This window comes from Mus pahari, chromosome 6, assembly GCF_900095145.1.
Source record: "Mus pahari chromosome 6, PAHARI_EIJ_v1.1, whole genome shotgun sequence".
NCBI classification, from domain to species: domain Eukaryota; kingdom Metazoa; phylum Chordata; class Mammalia; order Rodentia; family Muridae; genus Mus; species Mus pahari.
In genome coordinates this window covers 81,163,222-81,177,018 of record NC_034595.1, presented here as the reverse complement: position 1 = coordinate 81,177,018, position 13,797 = coordinate 81,163,222, and the positions used below count along the sequence as shown (strand labels likewise).

At 48.3% G+C, this 13,797-nt stretch overlaps 1 protein-coding gene across 1 annotated transcript in view; it reads right to left on the bottom strand.

Annotated features, from left to right (window-relative positions):
* Positions 1–521: 521 nt before the first annotated feature.
* The window catches only part of Pef1 (penta-EF-hand domain containing 1), a 24,352-nt gene continuing 11,076 nt past the window's right edge, over positions 522–13,797 (bottom strand). Inside the window, exons 2-5 of the mRNA XM_021200532.1 lie at positions 7,074–7,347; positions 3,460–3,615; positions 2,860–3,003; positions 522–1,393 (exon numbers count right to left, since the gene is read on the bottom strand). Coding sequence (XP_021056191.1) covers positions 1,164–1,393; positions 2,860–3,003; positions 3,460–3,615; positions 7,074–7,347 — 804 coding nt within the window. The 3' untranslated portion in view covers positions 522–1,163. The remainder of the gene's footprint in view (positions 1,394–2,859; positions 3,004–3,459; positions 3,616–7,073; positions 7,348–13,797) is intronic.

Here is a 13,797-nt window from a genome sequence, read left to right as displayed (position 1 = left end):
CGAAGCCAGAGGATAATCACACCATTATCTGTGATAAGGCCCCCCTCCCCAAGCAAACTAGAATGTCTGGTGTCTTCAGCTTTTGATTGAAATTCTGTCAGCTCATTACAGACACAGTGCAGGCTGGATATCATGCTGATCTAGAAATGCAACTGGCAGGTACTGGTGTCTGTGCTTAATAAAAGTAGGGGGAAGAGTTATGACTTCATAAATGGGAGTTTGTCTGGGAGATAAAACTCAGGCCTAAGATAATAAAAGGACCACACTGTGAGAGGTCTTGGGGTGGCTGCTTTCAGCCCAGAATGGCAACCCTAAAACTTTAAGAAACACAGGCAGTGTTTTGGACAGATCCTAGACACAGAGGAACCTGGCAGGGCCCCGACTTCATCTTGGCACACAAGATGGTCACTAAGGCCCCTAACACAGCTTCTTTCGCATGGCTTGTAAGCACCTGATGCTTCCATAGTGAGGGAGTGGATGGATGGATGGATGGATGGATGGACGGACACACAGTCAAGAAGTCATTGTGGAAACATGGGACTGCAGAGTTTCTTTTATTGATGCTTACAGTTTCCTGGACTTTTGGCCCCAAATTAGGGGGGGGGGGAAGCAAATTACAATGTTGGCAGTAGGATGTGACACTGTTCCTGGGGAGAGAAGCTGGGTGGAACGTGGCAGCCCAGTGAGGGGTCCGAGTTTTGGAGGTCACAAGCCTCATCAGATACGGCCGAGATGGCAGAATGTCCAAGTTTCTTGTGCAGGCAAAGCCTCAGGAAAATTAATGTTAACATACAAGGATTGAGGAGCTGAGGAATCCCAGGCTCTGGTCCCAGCAAATCTCCCTCACACTCAGTCTGATTCCACTGTGCAGAAACTGGGCTCGTCTGACCTGGTGGTCTCAGTGAGGGATGACAGGTAGGCCAGCCAATGAGCACTTAGCACTGGTATCAGGGAGTAGAGGGGGAAAGCCAGAGGCCAGGACAGCTGGCTAGACACTAACTCCATTGCTACTCTAGGGCCACTACTCCAAGGCAATGCCACTCCACAGCCCAGGATAGTCAAGCTCCGCCCCTTCCTAGCTCGGGCTAGGAAACACTCTTTACTAGAAGAGGAAGAAAGGAGGGGCCCACATCCCCTGGTGTGCTCCACTCAGGGAGGCTGGGTCATAGCATCCTTGAAGCCGTCATGGTGACAAAGTCCTCAAAGCTGAGCCGGATACTGCCCTGTACGGCGGTATCCTTTTCCCGGAAGGCCTCGGTCAACACCTGCAGCTGGGTACACACCTTGATGAAGCAGTCAAGCTGCATGGCGGGAATGGCAGAGCGCGCGCAGTACCGGGAAACCAGGAGCTGCGTGAACTGAGGGCTCAGGTTGTAGCCCATCTGGGAGAGCGCTGGAGAGGAAGGAAACAGGTAGAGACCTGATGTGAGCACTTCGTAGGAATAGGAGCACTAGAGCACAGCAGATCAGGGTGTCTGGGGGATCAGCTCAGAACCATGAGGACAGAGAAGTTTTGGGAGCCAGTCAGACGTCAGGAGCACAGGAGCTTTCTTTGGATGTGCCCCGCCTCCCATCTCTTCACTATCAAGGCTCATGAGATGCCAGAGAAGCCAATGGTCTACCTGTGACCATCTGATGCATCAGTGCTAGAGAAGAAGCGTGGGCCACTAACCACCCGGTGAGGCCAACATCAGAGAGAGCAGCTCGGCCAAGCGCCTCAGCGGTTCTGGAGGCAAGCGGTTCCCTGCTTCCTCACTAGCCCCTCACTGCCATTCATGCGGGGATGATGCTTAACCTGTGCTCTGACAAGGACTAAAGGCAGTCATGATGGCACTTGGCACAGTGACTCACACTGTCCTGTTTTAAATAAAAGTCACATCCCCATATGAGGCCACAGTCTGCATGCCACTTCCTGCCTCCACTGAGATGCCTCCTGCCTTTTCGCATTCCTTGCCTGCCCAGAAGCCATCTGAGCGCCCTGCACTGTGAGCCCCTGAGCAAGGAGGGAAGCTTCAGTTCTGTCCCTTGCAAAGGTGAGACCAGAAGGATCCTTCACCAATCTGTGTGGAATGGCAAACAGGACCGAGCCCTTGGGACGAGGAACTTCAGGAATCCACTGCAATGCGTATCACAGGACCTGGGGCATGGCAGACGGTAAGTGCTAATTTCCTTGTTGCTATAATTTCACCAACATCCATGGAAGAAGCTGGCAAGGTAGCGTTCCGTGATCACCCTGCCTTCGAGCAGGGGCACGCATGGTATGCTCATCCCCAGCCAGACTTTAGTCTGAATGACTGCATGGCCTGGACAAAGGGCAGCCCTTCCCCACTGTCACTAAGATGATCAAATTCCTCACTGGGTGCTCATAGCCACATTAGCCATCTGTCCTTGTAGCCTACTGGTCTTAGCCCAGGCTGCAGGCTTGACCTCCAGAGTCAGACTGGAACCAGATGTGGCACTGTGGCCCTAGGTCCTCTCACCAACCCGAAGCTCTCAGAAGGCTCTGGGTCTGAGTTGAAGAGAAACGGCCTCTGGCCACATGACAACAGAAGTGAGCTCTTTCCATGCTGCATGCTGAGACAAGAAAGAGCCGCACTGCTCTCCAAGGTCCCATCTCACCGATGCCAGAGGGACCGTTCCACTCAGCACTGCCTGGAGTCCTGCCACCAGGAAGGCCAGCACTGATTTAGACTAGTGTTGTCTGACCCCAGAGCTTGGCTCAAGGCCCCATCCAGGTTCAGAACAGTGGAATGGGTAGTAAGGCAGGCAGGGGTACCGACAGGGAAACCCCTCAAGGCGTTTTAGGAAGTGAAAAGAAGTCTAGCTGGCTCACAGGCACAACGCCCACAGGGCCCTTACCTTGCTGCAACTCTGTGGAGCTAATGGAGCCTGAGTGGTCCCGGTCATACTGCTGAAAGAGGTTCCTCCACTGCTGGAGGAATTTCCATAAGGCTGAGAAGCCGGCGACATCAATGCGGCCAGACTTGGTCTTGTCAAACATGTCTGAGTGGGAGGAGGGAAAGGAGGAAGGAAGGCTTCAAGACTGAGGGCCAAGGGACCACTGAGGGCAGCCCTTCTCCCAGGCTGAAGCAAAGCCCTGAGCCTGAGTCACAGGACCAACTGCAGTGCTAGCCCTCCCCCTGGCCACTTAGCCCTGTCCCATCCAGATTCTGCAGGGCTAGTGGCTTAGCTCTAAGCCTTGGGTCCATGCTGACCCTTGCCTATAGTCTCTTACCAGGAGAGGGAATGTCTACCTGCACAATGGGAAACTGGACCATCCTGTAACTTAGCAACCTAGAACTTGACAATGGTCCAAGTTAAGGAGAGTGTATCTTGAAGGCAGCGTCCTCCTTAGCTAGAAGTCTCTTCAGACTGAGTACCTGCACACTTCTGCCAACTGTCAGGCAGTACTGACCCTGCTCAAGCCTGCATGCTTGAGGAACTGCGTATGGAACTCACTTATCATCATGAGGCATGTCTCATCATTGAATGAGGACCAGTTGGAGTTGACTAGGGCCTGCTTCAGCTCCTTGAGGGAGATATAGCCACTGTGATCGGCATCCACTGACTGGAACCAGGAGTAGGCCTCAGGATCCACATTCGGGGGGACACCACCTGGAGAAAGGGATGTGAACCATGGCGGCCAGACCCAGGAAAGCCATGCTGCCGAGCCACTCTGAGAACCTCCTCTGGTCACACGTTCCCCTATATGTTCTAGTTAGCTTTAATCACCAACCTGACACAGCCTGGGGTCACTGAGAAAGGAGCCCAACTGAAGGGTTGGCTCACCAGGCAGACTGGCCTGCGGGAGACCGTCTGTCATGATTGTTAACCGATGTAAGAGGTCCACTCTGGGGGTGGCACCATTCCCTGGGTGGGTGTCCTGGGCTGTCCAAAGCCACTCAGAAAGTGTACGCCTGCAAGGGAGCCAGCAAACCATCCCTCCGTGGCTCCTGCTTCCTGGTTCTCGCCCTGACTTCCCTCAATGATGGATTACAGCCTAGAAGCTCAAGTAAACCTCTTCCTCCCCTGATCAGAGTTTTACCAGAGCAACAGAAAGTGACCTCAGATGCCCACCCCCAAGGCCTCAGGACCCGTCCTCCATGCCCTTCTGAGGGAGCCTCAGGACCCGTCCTCCATGCCCTTCTGAGGGCCTCAGGACCCGTCGTCCTCCATGCCTTTCTGAGGGAGGCCATTCACACTGCACCCCCAATACAGCAAGAAATCTCTGTAAATGGCCTAGAGGACAAAGAAAAGCAGAGTCAGGCTGTCTTAGTGAAGCAGGGTTGACAGGCCACACAAGGGGTTTCTTCACATTTCATATTGGAAACAGACATGCGCAGTGTGGAGGGCAGACCCAGAGGAGAGGCCAGAAGGAAAGGTTGCCCTGCAGGCTTGCCCACTTAAAACAACAGTGCACTGGTTAGTGCTTACTGTCGACTTGGGGCACCTGAGCAGAGGAGGGGCTCAACTGAGGACTGCCCAGACCAGAGCTAAGAAACAGGCCAGTGGAGGAAAACAAAGGACACGTAGTGTGACCACAAGCAGTGAGAGCAGACTGCTCAGCATCTGAGGGCCCAGGGAAATGCGCTCGCCATACAGGCTCTGAGAATCAGCTTTGCCGTGGAGAGTAGGGACACGAGGGTCTTGTGAAGCCAGGCCCAGAAACTCTTTTTCCTGGATAAACTTTTTTGAAAGTGCAGGGTGAGAGAGAAGTCAGACTGCCTTTCTGAAACTAGGGCTCACTTTCTGGAATCCCAGGTTTCCTGAAGTCCTGGGCCCATTTGATGATCCTGGTTTTTGGGCAACAGATTGCCTGTGGGCATGTCTGTGGGACACTGTCTTATTGCTAATTGACATAGAAGCCCACTGTGGGCAGTACCATCTCTGGGTTGGTGAGCCTGTGCTGAACAGAAAAGCTAGCTGAGCATGGGGCGGGCAAAAGGTCTGGCAGTAGCTGCTCTCCTCCTTGGTTTCTGCTTTAAGCTTCCTGCCTTGGTTCCTGTCAGTGATGGACCAAATAAACTCTTCCCTCCTCTAAGCTGCCCTGTGGTCATGGTGGGCATCACAACAGAAACCAAACTGGAACAAGCAGGTCACTGGGGAAAAACGGCCACCCCACTGGCAGCTAGTTTCATACAGAAGAGCTCGGCTTTAGATTCAAGTCCTGACTGGTTTTTATTACTAGTTGTGTAATTTCAGGTTAAATAAGTAATCTCTTTGAATGCCAACTTCCATATTTACAACGTGAACCATGTCCAAAGACGGCAGGAATGAATTACATGAGACAACAGCAAAACAAAGTTCGCAGCATAGGTTGGAATGGGGTCGGGGAGGAGAAGGGTATTTCAGCTGTGTTTGAAGGGATGAGGAACTGTGGAGGAGGGAAGGTGGCAAAGGCTCAGGATGTGTGTACAGCACTCCGCAATCTCTGCTGGATGGAAGGCGAGGGCTGACAGCAGTGGGTAAGCTGGAAAGGCCCTTTGGGATCTTCCAGCAGGCGGAGGAGCACCTCTGATGGTCAGCTCTGCCCTTTACAGAAGTGGTCCTCACCTTGGAGGTAGACCTTCTCAGGACCCTAAGGCAAGTGATGCACACATCAGGAGCATCAGTGCAGAGGGGGCAATGCAGGCACCGAGAGGAGGCAGCAAAGAGGGAGGCTGAGCGTGTGACTCGTGTGACCCGTGTCCTGCCTTTCCTCCCTGCTACTCCTGGGCTCGGGGGGACAGGCCTCGGAGTCAGGGCTCCTCCCCCTTCAGACCTCTATGAGCTCAGACACAATGTTTTGGAGGATATGGAAATCCAGTGAAGAGCTGCTGAGCTGAAAGCTAACAGCCAGAGCTTGGCTCTGAGAAGATAAATGCCACTGGCTGGCAGTGCTCAGAACCCCAGAGGTTTGGGCATCTCCCCCGGGGCTACCTGCCTGCGTACATCCACTCAGCTGCAGCTTGCTTCCTAAGCACAATGTTCCCTGGGGCCCCCCTGTCACGGGCCCAGGCGGTTCCAGGCCGGCTAGCTGGTGCTCAGCCCCCTGAGAATAGCCACTCTGGGAAGGAGCTCACTAAAGCGAGTCCTGGGAGAGCAAGGACGGGAATGCACTTCCCTACCCTCTGCTCTTCAATCTCTGCCTTCCTAGTCTTGTGCACACCTCCCCTCCAGCCTACATCTTCCTTCCCTTCTCTTCCGCCCTCTGGTTTGCCGCAGCTCCTATCACAGTAAATGCCAATACTGCTCAGCCATATAACAAGTCCTCTCATAGAATGCTGCCCGTCCATTAAACCCAGACGCTGTGCCGGCATTAAGCTGCAGCTTCACATTTAATACGGCCTGTGAGGTTGTAGCACTGTCCCTATTTTACAGAGGAGGACACTGAGGTGTAAAGAGGCAGTCTGGTCAGGTCAGTAAGTGTCTGACCTTTAAAGCCAAGCTTTCGGTAATGACACCATCTTTTCTTCCTACAGATGAGGTCAGTCCCATGCCTCAGTGATGGAGTTTCTTCTCTTGTGGACTACATTGCTGTGGTCAGGCATCTGCTGAGCTCCCTTCCCAGTCCAGGCACTGCCCGGCCCCACCCACTGCCTGGCAGCCTAAGAATCTCCCTATGAGAGGTGCACCATCTCCTCCTGGGGTCGGCCTTGACAGTGGGATATGCTTCAGGGGAAAGTACTCCAGCGGATGAGACATCAGTCCTTCTGAGAAGAGTTTTACGAGGTACCGCCCAGCCCTTCTAGCTTCTTACTCTTTTCCTCTACCCTAAGGACAACATGTCCCCAGAATGGAATGCTCCTTCAGCACCCAGAATGAACAGACACTTGAGGCAGGAACTCAGCTGCTGACACACAAGGGAAAGTGAGCAAGCAATAAAAATGCTTGTTGAAAGCCAAGAGAACTTTAGAGATGCTAACTGATCAACTTCTCATTCTGTCAGTAAAGACAGAGCAGGAAGGGAGGGGCTATGGTGTCAGAGACCAGGGTACCTGCACATCTACAAGAAGGATAAGGATGGGATGTGGACAGCTTAGGCCAGGTCTGAGGTTCTAGGCTTGGGTTCTGGAACTGGAGATTCTACTTACCCTGTCCATAATGTCCAGGCTGGGTACCGTAGGGACCCCCTGGAGGTAGCTGACCATAGGGACCCCCTGGAGGTACACCGCCATATGGTCCACTTGGAGTTCCAGAGGGGATTCCTCCAGCACTGGGGTATCCATAGGGTCCTCCAGGGGCAGGAGCTCCATAACCACCACCAGGGGGCAATCCACTGCCATACTGGCCCCCACCATGGGGAGGACCAGGATAATAGCCCCCTGGGGGTGGTCCAGGCACCTGTCCTGCAGCTCCTGGGCAACTCTGCAGGAAGAAGAGACAGTAGGACGATGAGCGATGAAACCACAGCACAGCACTTTCCAGCTACAAAGCACCCACCCTGCCGTCCTCATGACTGACTCTACAGGTGAGGCTGGACTTTCAGCTCTTTGGTTAGGTGGCCCTGAGGCTTCTGGGGAAGCAACTAGTTACTCAAGGTCATACCAAATCTAGGTTGGAATTTTGTCTTTCTGACTCCTCTTTCCTGCATGTCAAAGGTCCTACAAGGTCTGGGATCACTCCTGGCTTGTGGCGTTATCCCTAGCTTTCAGTATACAATGGATGCTCAGTAGTACTTATCAGATGAATGAATCAAGCAGAATGCTCAGCCTTCAGGAGGGACTTCCACCTCTACCTGCAGAACTCCCAGCACACAGCCCTGGCCCTCATTAGCCACCAGTGATGTAACTACCGCGTGGGCCCCGCACAGCAGCCCCTCCTCGCCTTCACTAGCTGACGAGGCATGACTAGTCCCTACCCTCATGCTCTGAGGCAGGCGGGGAGCCTATCCCCAGGGTGGTAGGGACAATGACCAAACACCACTGTTCAGGTTTGTCCCCACTAACTCATGTCACTAATGCATTAAGGAAGGAGAATGGAATGACTTCCTCTTGGAGCAGTTAAACAAGATACAACCCAAATATGAACCCTCCACTCTCTCCCTCTGCTTTTTGTGAGACCCTAACAAAGAACAGTTAGTGTATTAGAAACAGGATGTGTACTTTTTGGAGAAAGTACACACGGAAGTAATGGAATTCTATAGGGTCCTTACAGGACAGAATGAAAGGAGTTTTGTCCCTCCCAACCCTGCCAAAATAAATTCTTCTGAGGCTTGTGAAAGGAATTGAAATTATTTTGAGATACAGAAAGATAAAAAAAAATCAAGGGCTTGTCCAGTGAGACGGATAGCTCTGGGTCTGTGCTGTTAGCAAGAGTCTCTCTGCCGGAGAGATAGCTCAGTGGTTAAGAGCACAGACTGCTTGCCTCTTCCAGAGGACACGGGTTCAATTCCCAGTACCCACATGGCAGCTCACAACTGTCTATAATTCTAAGATCTGATACCCTCACACAGACAAAATGCCAATGCACATAAAATATAAATAAATAAATTTTTTTTTCTTTAAAAAAAAAAGAAGAGTCACTCTGTTGGTTTGGGGGAGAAAAAGTTAGGTATATTGGAAAGAAACAACCATCCAAAAATAGCTAAAAACATTTCATGACTGAAGGGAATAGGAATATTTAAGTATAGACAGAGAAGGATAAGCCTCGTCGGGAAAGCTGCCTTTGTCCCAGGACTCAAACCACTAGCTGTAACTATCATGGAGCATCTCTCGGAACTCGAATGGGGCAAGCTATAAATGAACAAAGGTTTCTATTGACATTTGTAATTCTTTTAAAACAGATTTATATCTTTAATAGAGTAGGCTAGTGGTGCCATGGACCAGCCTGGACTTGGGAGAAGGACCTGAGGAAGGGATGAATGGGAGTGGCGGAAGAATGGCTCGGACTCAATGCTGGGTGCAGGCTGACAGCTCTGTGTTCTGCACAGGAGAGCTCTCGTGCAGACCAAAGCCCTGTCTTTTTATTTATATAAGCTACTTCCTTAGGAATTGCATATCAGTTCTATCATTTATCCCAGGTTCTCTCTTGATTATCCCACTAATTTTATGACCTTAGTCCCTTGACACTTAGAAAACAACAGCAAGTACATATTTTCTACACACCACAAGTCCTATGTGTTCACTGGCACAATGTTTGTGGCTGCTAAGTCTAGACATAGAGACTATTTTTATGTGAGAGAGGTAGCTTTTCATTTTTCCAACTCTTTCACTGTCTAAGCTTGGCCTAGAATGTGCCCTGTAGACAGACCTTGAACTTAGAGATCTGGATGGTTCTGTCTCCTGAAGGCTGGGCGTGTACTACCATACCTGAACCTAAACTTTTCTTTACCTAGAACTTGCTCTGTCTCAGGCTGGCCTTGAACTCATAAATCTGCTTGCCTTTGTCTCCTGGATTAAAGGTGTGTAGCACCATGCCTGGGCCTAAGCTTTTCATGGCCAAAGTTCCTTAAGATCCAGACAAAAAGCCTGTGTTTTCCAGCTTCAAGATCTGGATCACAGGTGTGTTCTCTGTTTCTGGATTGTGGTTTATTCCAGAATAAAAGCTCAAAATAGTTCTTATTCAACTGCAAACGCAAACAATTAGATTGGTTAGATCTTACCCTGAGATCACCACTTCCTAAATCTCTTAATCTCCTTGAACACAGGAGCAGCTCCATTTCACTTCACTTTTATTACTTGAACCATACATTTTTTAGTTTAGTGAGTTGTTTGTACTGATACATGCAGCATTAAGGCTCCTTTGTATAATTCTTAGAAGAATATCTAGATCAAATTTAGTTGTTGATGGCTTCTGTGGAGAAGGCAACCATCTTACCACTAATATAATATAACCATCTATCTGAGACATGTTTTTTACTATTCCTTTCTCTCTTGTTATCCAGGTTTTTTCCCTCTATTGACCAAATCACATCTCCTTCCTTAACATCTTCCTGACTGACTCTAGTGCAGCTGCCTCTGTTCTCTGTTTCAGGTCCATCAAGTCCCTCATATAATTCACACTGAAGCCTTATATTTTACACAATTGAGCAATCCTGTAAAGAACAGTTCTTACACTAAATTATATATATATTTGAACTCATGTGTTCAGAGTTCTTTCCCACAGTCTTAAGGGCTATCCTGAAGGTCACAGCATTACCATTTTGCTGAGGAATGTCCCAGAATCATGCTGTTTCAGATTGTCATGGAGTCATTAACCTTGGCCTGGAGAACATTCCCCAATAACCTTGGCAGGAGGAACACTGCCCAAAGGAGGAACATGAAGTAAAATATGTACATCATCATGCAAAGAAGCCTTACTCAGCAACTGTCAGCACTTGAGAAGACCCAAGTCTAGTTGGCTCTGCTCCAGGGGCAGGAACCATGTCACACTGTCCCTTCTGCAGCCATGCCAGACCTGGTATCTCCTCTTTTCTGTTTCAATTCAAGAGGGTGAACATTAATTATGAGTGGTTATTAAGTGCTTAATTTGCTTGATGTAGACTACAAGGTGAAACAAAACCGGTATGAAGAAACCATCTTTGACTCCTCCATTCATTAGCAAAGTCGTCTAGGAAGACGAAGAAGTGAACTTATGGACAGCAGAGACAAAGGCTGCAGACACTTCCTTAAGTGGATCCCACTCTAGATTTACTAATATCCATGATCTTATGTAGGGAGTCTATATACAAAGTCAAACTAGAATGTTCCAAAGACCCTTTAAGCAAGACTGAATTTTAGACCAGTCATGTTTAGAGGTACTAGATTCCAAGGGGATTACCCAGACCAACGGAACAGGGAATGCCACTGCACTGAGAGCCTGATCTTAACATTTTGAATTTGATTTCCCATAAACAGAACTGCTTCCTCTAAAGCAGTCAGCCTTTCCTGAAGTTCCCTGTCAGTCTTCTGGATCCTGAGTGCTATTGATACATTTCTGGGAAATTGATCTATACGATGTGCTGTGTGAATCTCCTTAGCCAAGGAGGTAGTAGATAAGGCAAACCTAGAAATCACACCTATTAAAGCTGTCATCCCCAATATCAAGGCTGCAACAAATTTTTTCGATCTCTTGAGAGCTAAAGTAACCCTATACAAAGCCTCAACACTAGGGTTGGAGAACCACGAGCCAGCAACATTAACAAGCAATAAACTATGGAGGTTTCTAAGTATAACATAAACATCTTTGGATAAAGGCCCTATACAGTTGGAAAAAACAATCTGTGCATCTAATACGATAGGGGCTGTAAACCGACTGCATGAGCCTCAGGTTTCCCCTCGTCCTTGCTGGAGTACAGAGAAAGGTGCTTCCATACATGCTAACGCAGGGGCTGGGGTTTGCTTATTGGCACCGCCAGGGAGCAAAAGAGCTACCTTCTGTGTGGCAGCAAACAGCCTAAACAAATCTGGCTAAGACAGGTAATCTCTCCTAAGAAAATGTAGCTGCATGATGGGAAAGGCCCAGCCTATCTATCTCTTTTGGCAAGGAAGGCTTTTCATAAGTATATTTATTATCATTCAGTTGAATCTTATAATCGTGCTCTGGACAAACCAATCCATGAGCTTAAAAGCTGTTACATTATAAGGGAAGTAATGCAGAGTTTAGCCTTAAAGCCACAACTAAACCATAGAGGATATCTTTCCTTAGGAACTCTTTCCCAAACAGATTCTAAATCCTCAACCAGCTGACAAGGAGAAAGCTTAGTGGGAAGTGGATAATTTCCTGTATAGTAATGAGTGGCATTATAAGGCTTTGGCAGGAACAGTTTTATAAACCACACATCCCTCTTATCTTGATGGGCACTATCACTTCTTGTCTGGACTGGCAGAGAGAGAGAATCAGCAATCAATGCATGTTCTCGAGGAGAAAGCATCCCTGCACAGACATCCCAATCGAAAAGCAAATTGGCAAGCAGTCAGACTGACCCTCATAAGTAAAATTATCATTTGTCTTTCAAGTTAAGAACTAGATTCCCCTCCAAGCATATTGGTACTGTAAGCAGTGACCTTAGTAAGTCCATAATGCCAGGATTTAGGATGAAATATTGGCAGCAGGTAAATAGGCTCAATAAGCAGCTGAAGGCTGAGCCATACCAACAGGAAGAAACAAGCAAAACGGTTAAATACAAGACATCTTACCTTGCATGCCAAAAGCGAAAGCATAGCCAAAAACAGATTCTGAGCTGTTGAGGGCAGGTGACTCGCTGCCACAGAACTTCTAATCTTTGGGTCAAAGATTTGACTCCATGATGGAGCTGCCATCACATGTAGATGCTGCTGTACGTGGAGTGGGTCTCTCCTGAGGAGTGGGTCTTGCCCCGACAGCCAGCAGGAGATGATTGACAACTTCCAGGACCCTTCTTTGTTTTATCAGGAGAGTCAGGAATATCTGTCTCATCATTTTTTGATGACTGCTCACAAAATTGAGTCTTCACAGGGAAGCAGAGCCATCTGTCTCCTCTCTCTCTGGTGTTGCCTCCTGGACTTAAAGGGAGCAGACACAGTCCAGGGTGTGCTGAGTTTACTGGGGACCCAGATTAGGTTTTGGCATCTTTGGGAAAAACACAATCAGCCTCACCAGATGTCAAAAGGACATCCTGGCCTTTCCATTCTTAGGTTAATAAGTCTCTCCATTTTCCCATAGACAGGGTGTTTCTGACCTTACAGCCAAATGAGGTTCCATAGGGCTTAGGCCTATGAATCTTTATTGAGATAATTGAAAGTAAAAGGGCATGATTCAAAATGTGGAGAATAGTATTTAAATCCTGCTTCCTATATTTTTATAAGCTGAGATTTTAGCATCTAATGATATTTCTTAACAACTGCCTGTCCTTCTGGAATATAGGTTATTCCCGCAGTAGGAGTAATAGAGAAGGTTACACAGCTGCCTTAAGGCTCTGCCTGTATAAGCAAGAATGTTATCTGTCTTTATATACAGAGGAATTCCAAGGTGAGAAAAGCAGTAAAGCCTATGTTGTATCACATCCTCAACAGCCTCTCCTGTCCTGGCAGAAACCATAATTACATGGGAACAGTATCCACACAGACATGAACATATGTAAGTCTTTCAATGGAAGGAACATAAGTCACAACCATTTGCCATAAGGACCCAGGCTTTAGGCCTCAGGGATGCATTCACAGGGGTAAAGTAACATGATGGTCAGGACAAGCCAGACATTACAATCTGCCTTGGGCTTCCCAGGTTAGATGAACGATATCTCAGCACCTGGGAATTTTGATGATGTAAAGTGTGTGAGGTCTGGGCCTGTTGTACAGGATCTACAACTGCAGAAATGACTATTTGTGTCGGGGAATCGGCATTCTGATGTCCTTCTGACAAGGGACCAGGGAGAGTAGTATGTGACCTTATATGAGGTATAAAATAAGAAAATTTATTTTGGACCAAGTCTTGCAAGTGTTGTAGTAACATATTAATCTGGCTTTTATCTACATTAATTATAGCTGTTTCAACATGCACAAATGGCCTAACCATATACTGTGAATCTACATAAACATTAATAGGGGAGTTTTCACTCATTTCAAAAGCACAGATCACAGCTGCTACCTCAACCCTCTGAGCCGACTTAAAGTCAACCCTTTTTGAAAAGGACTTTCCATTTTTAACTATTGCTACTATACAATTAGAAAACCAGTTTATAAAGATCAAGTCTATGTTCAGTAGGACTTATTCTATAACTAGTGTCTTAGTCAGGGTTTCTATTCCTGCACAAACATCATGACCAAGAAGCAAGTTGGGGAGGAAAGGGTTTATTCGGCTTATATTTCCATACTGCTGTTGATCACCAAAGGACGCAGGACTGGAACTCAAGCAGGTCAG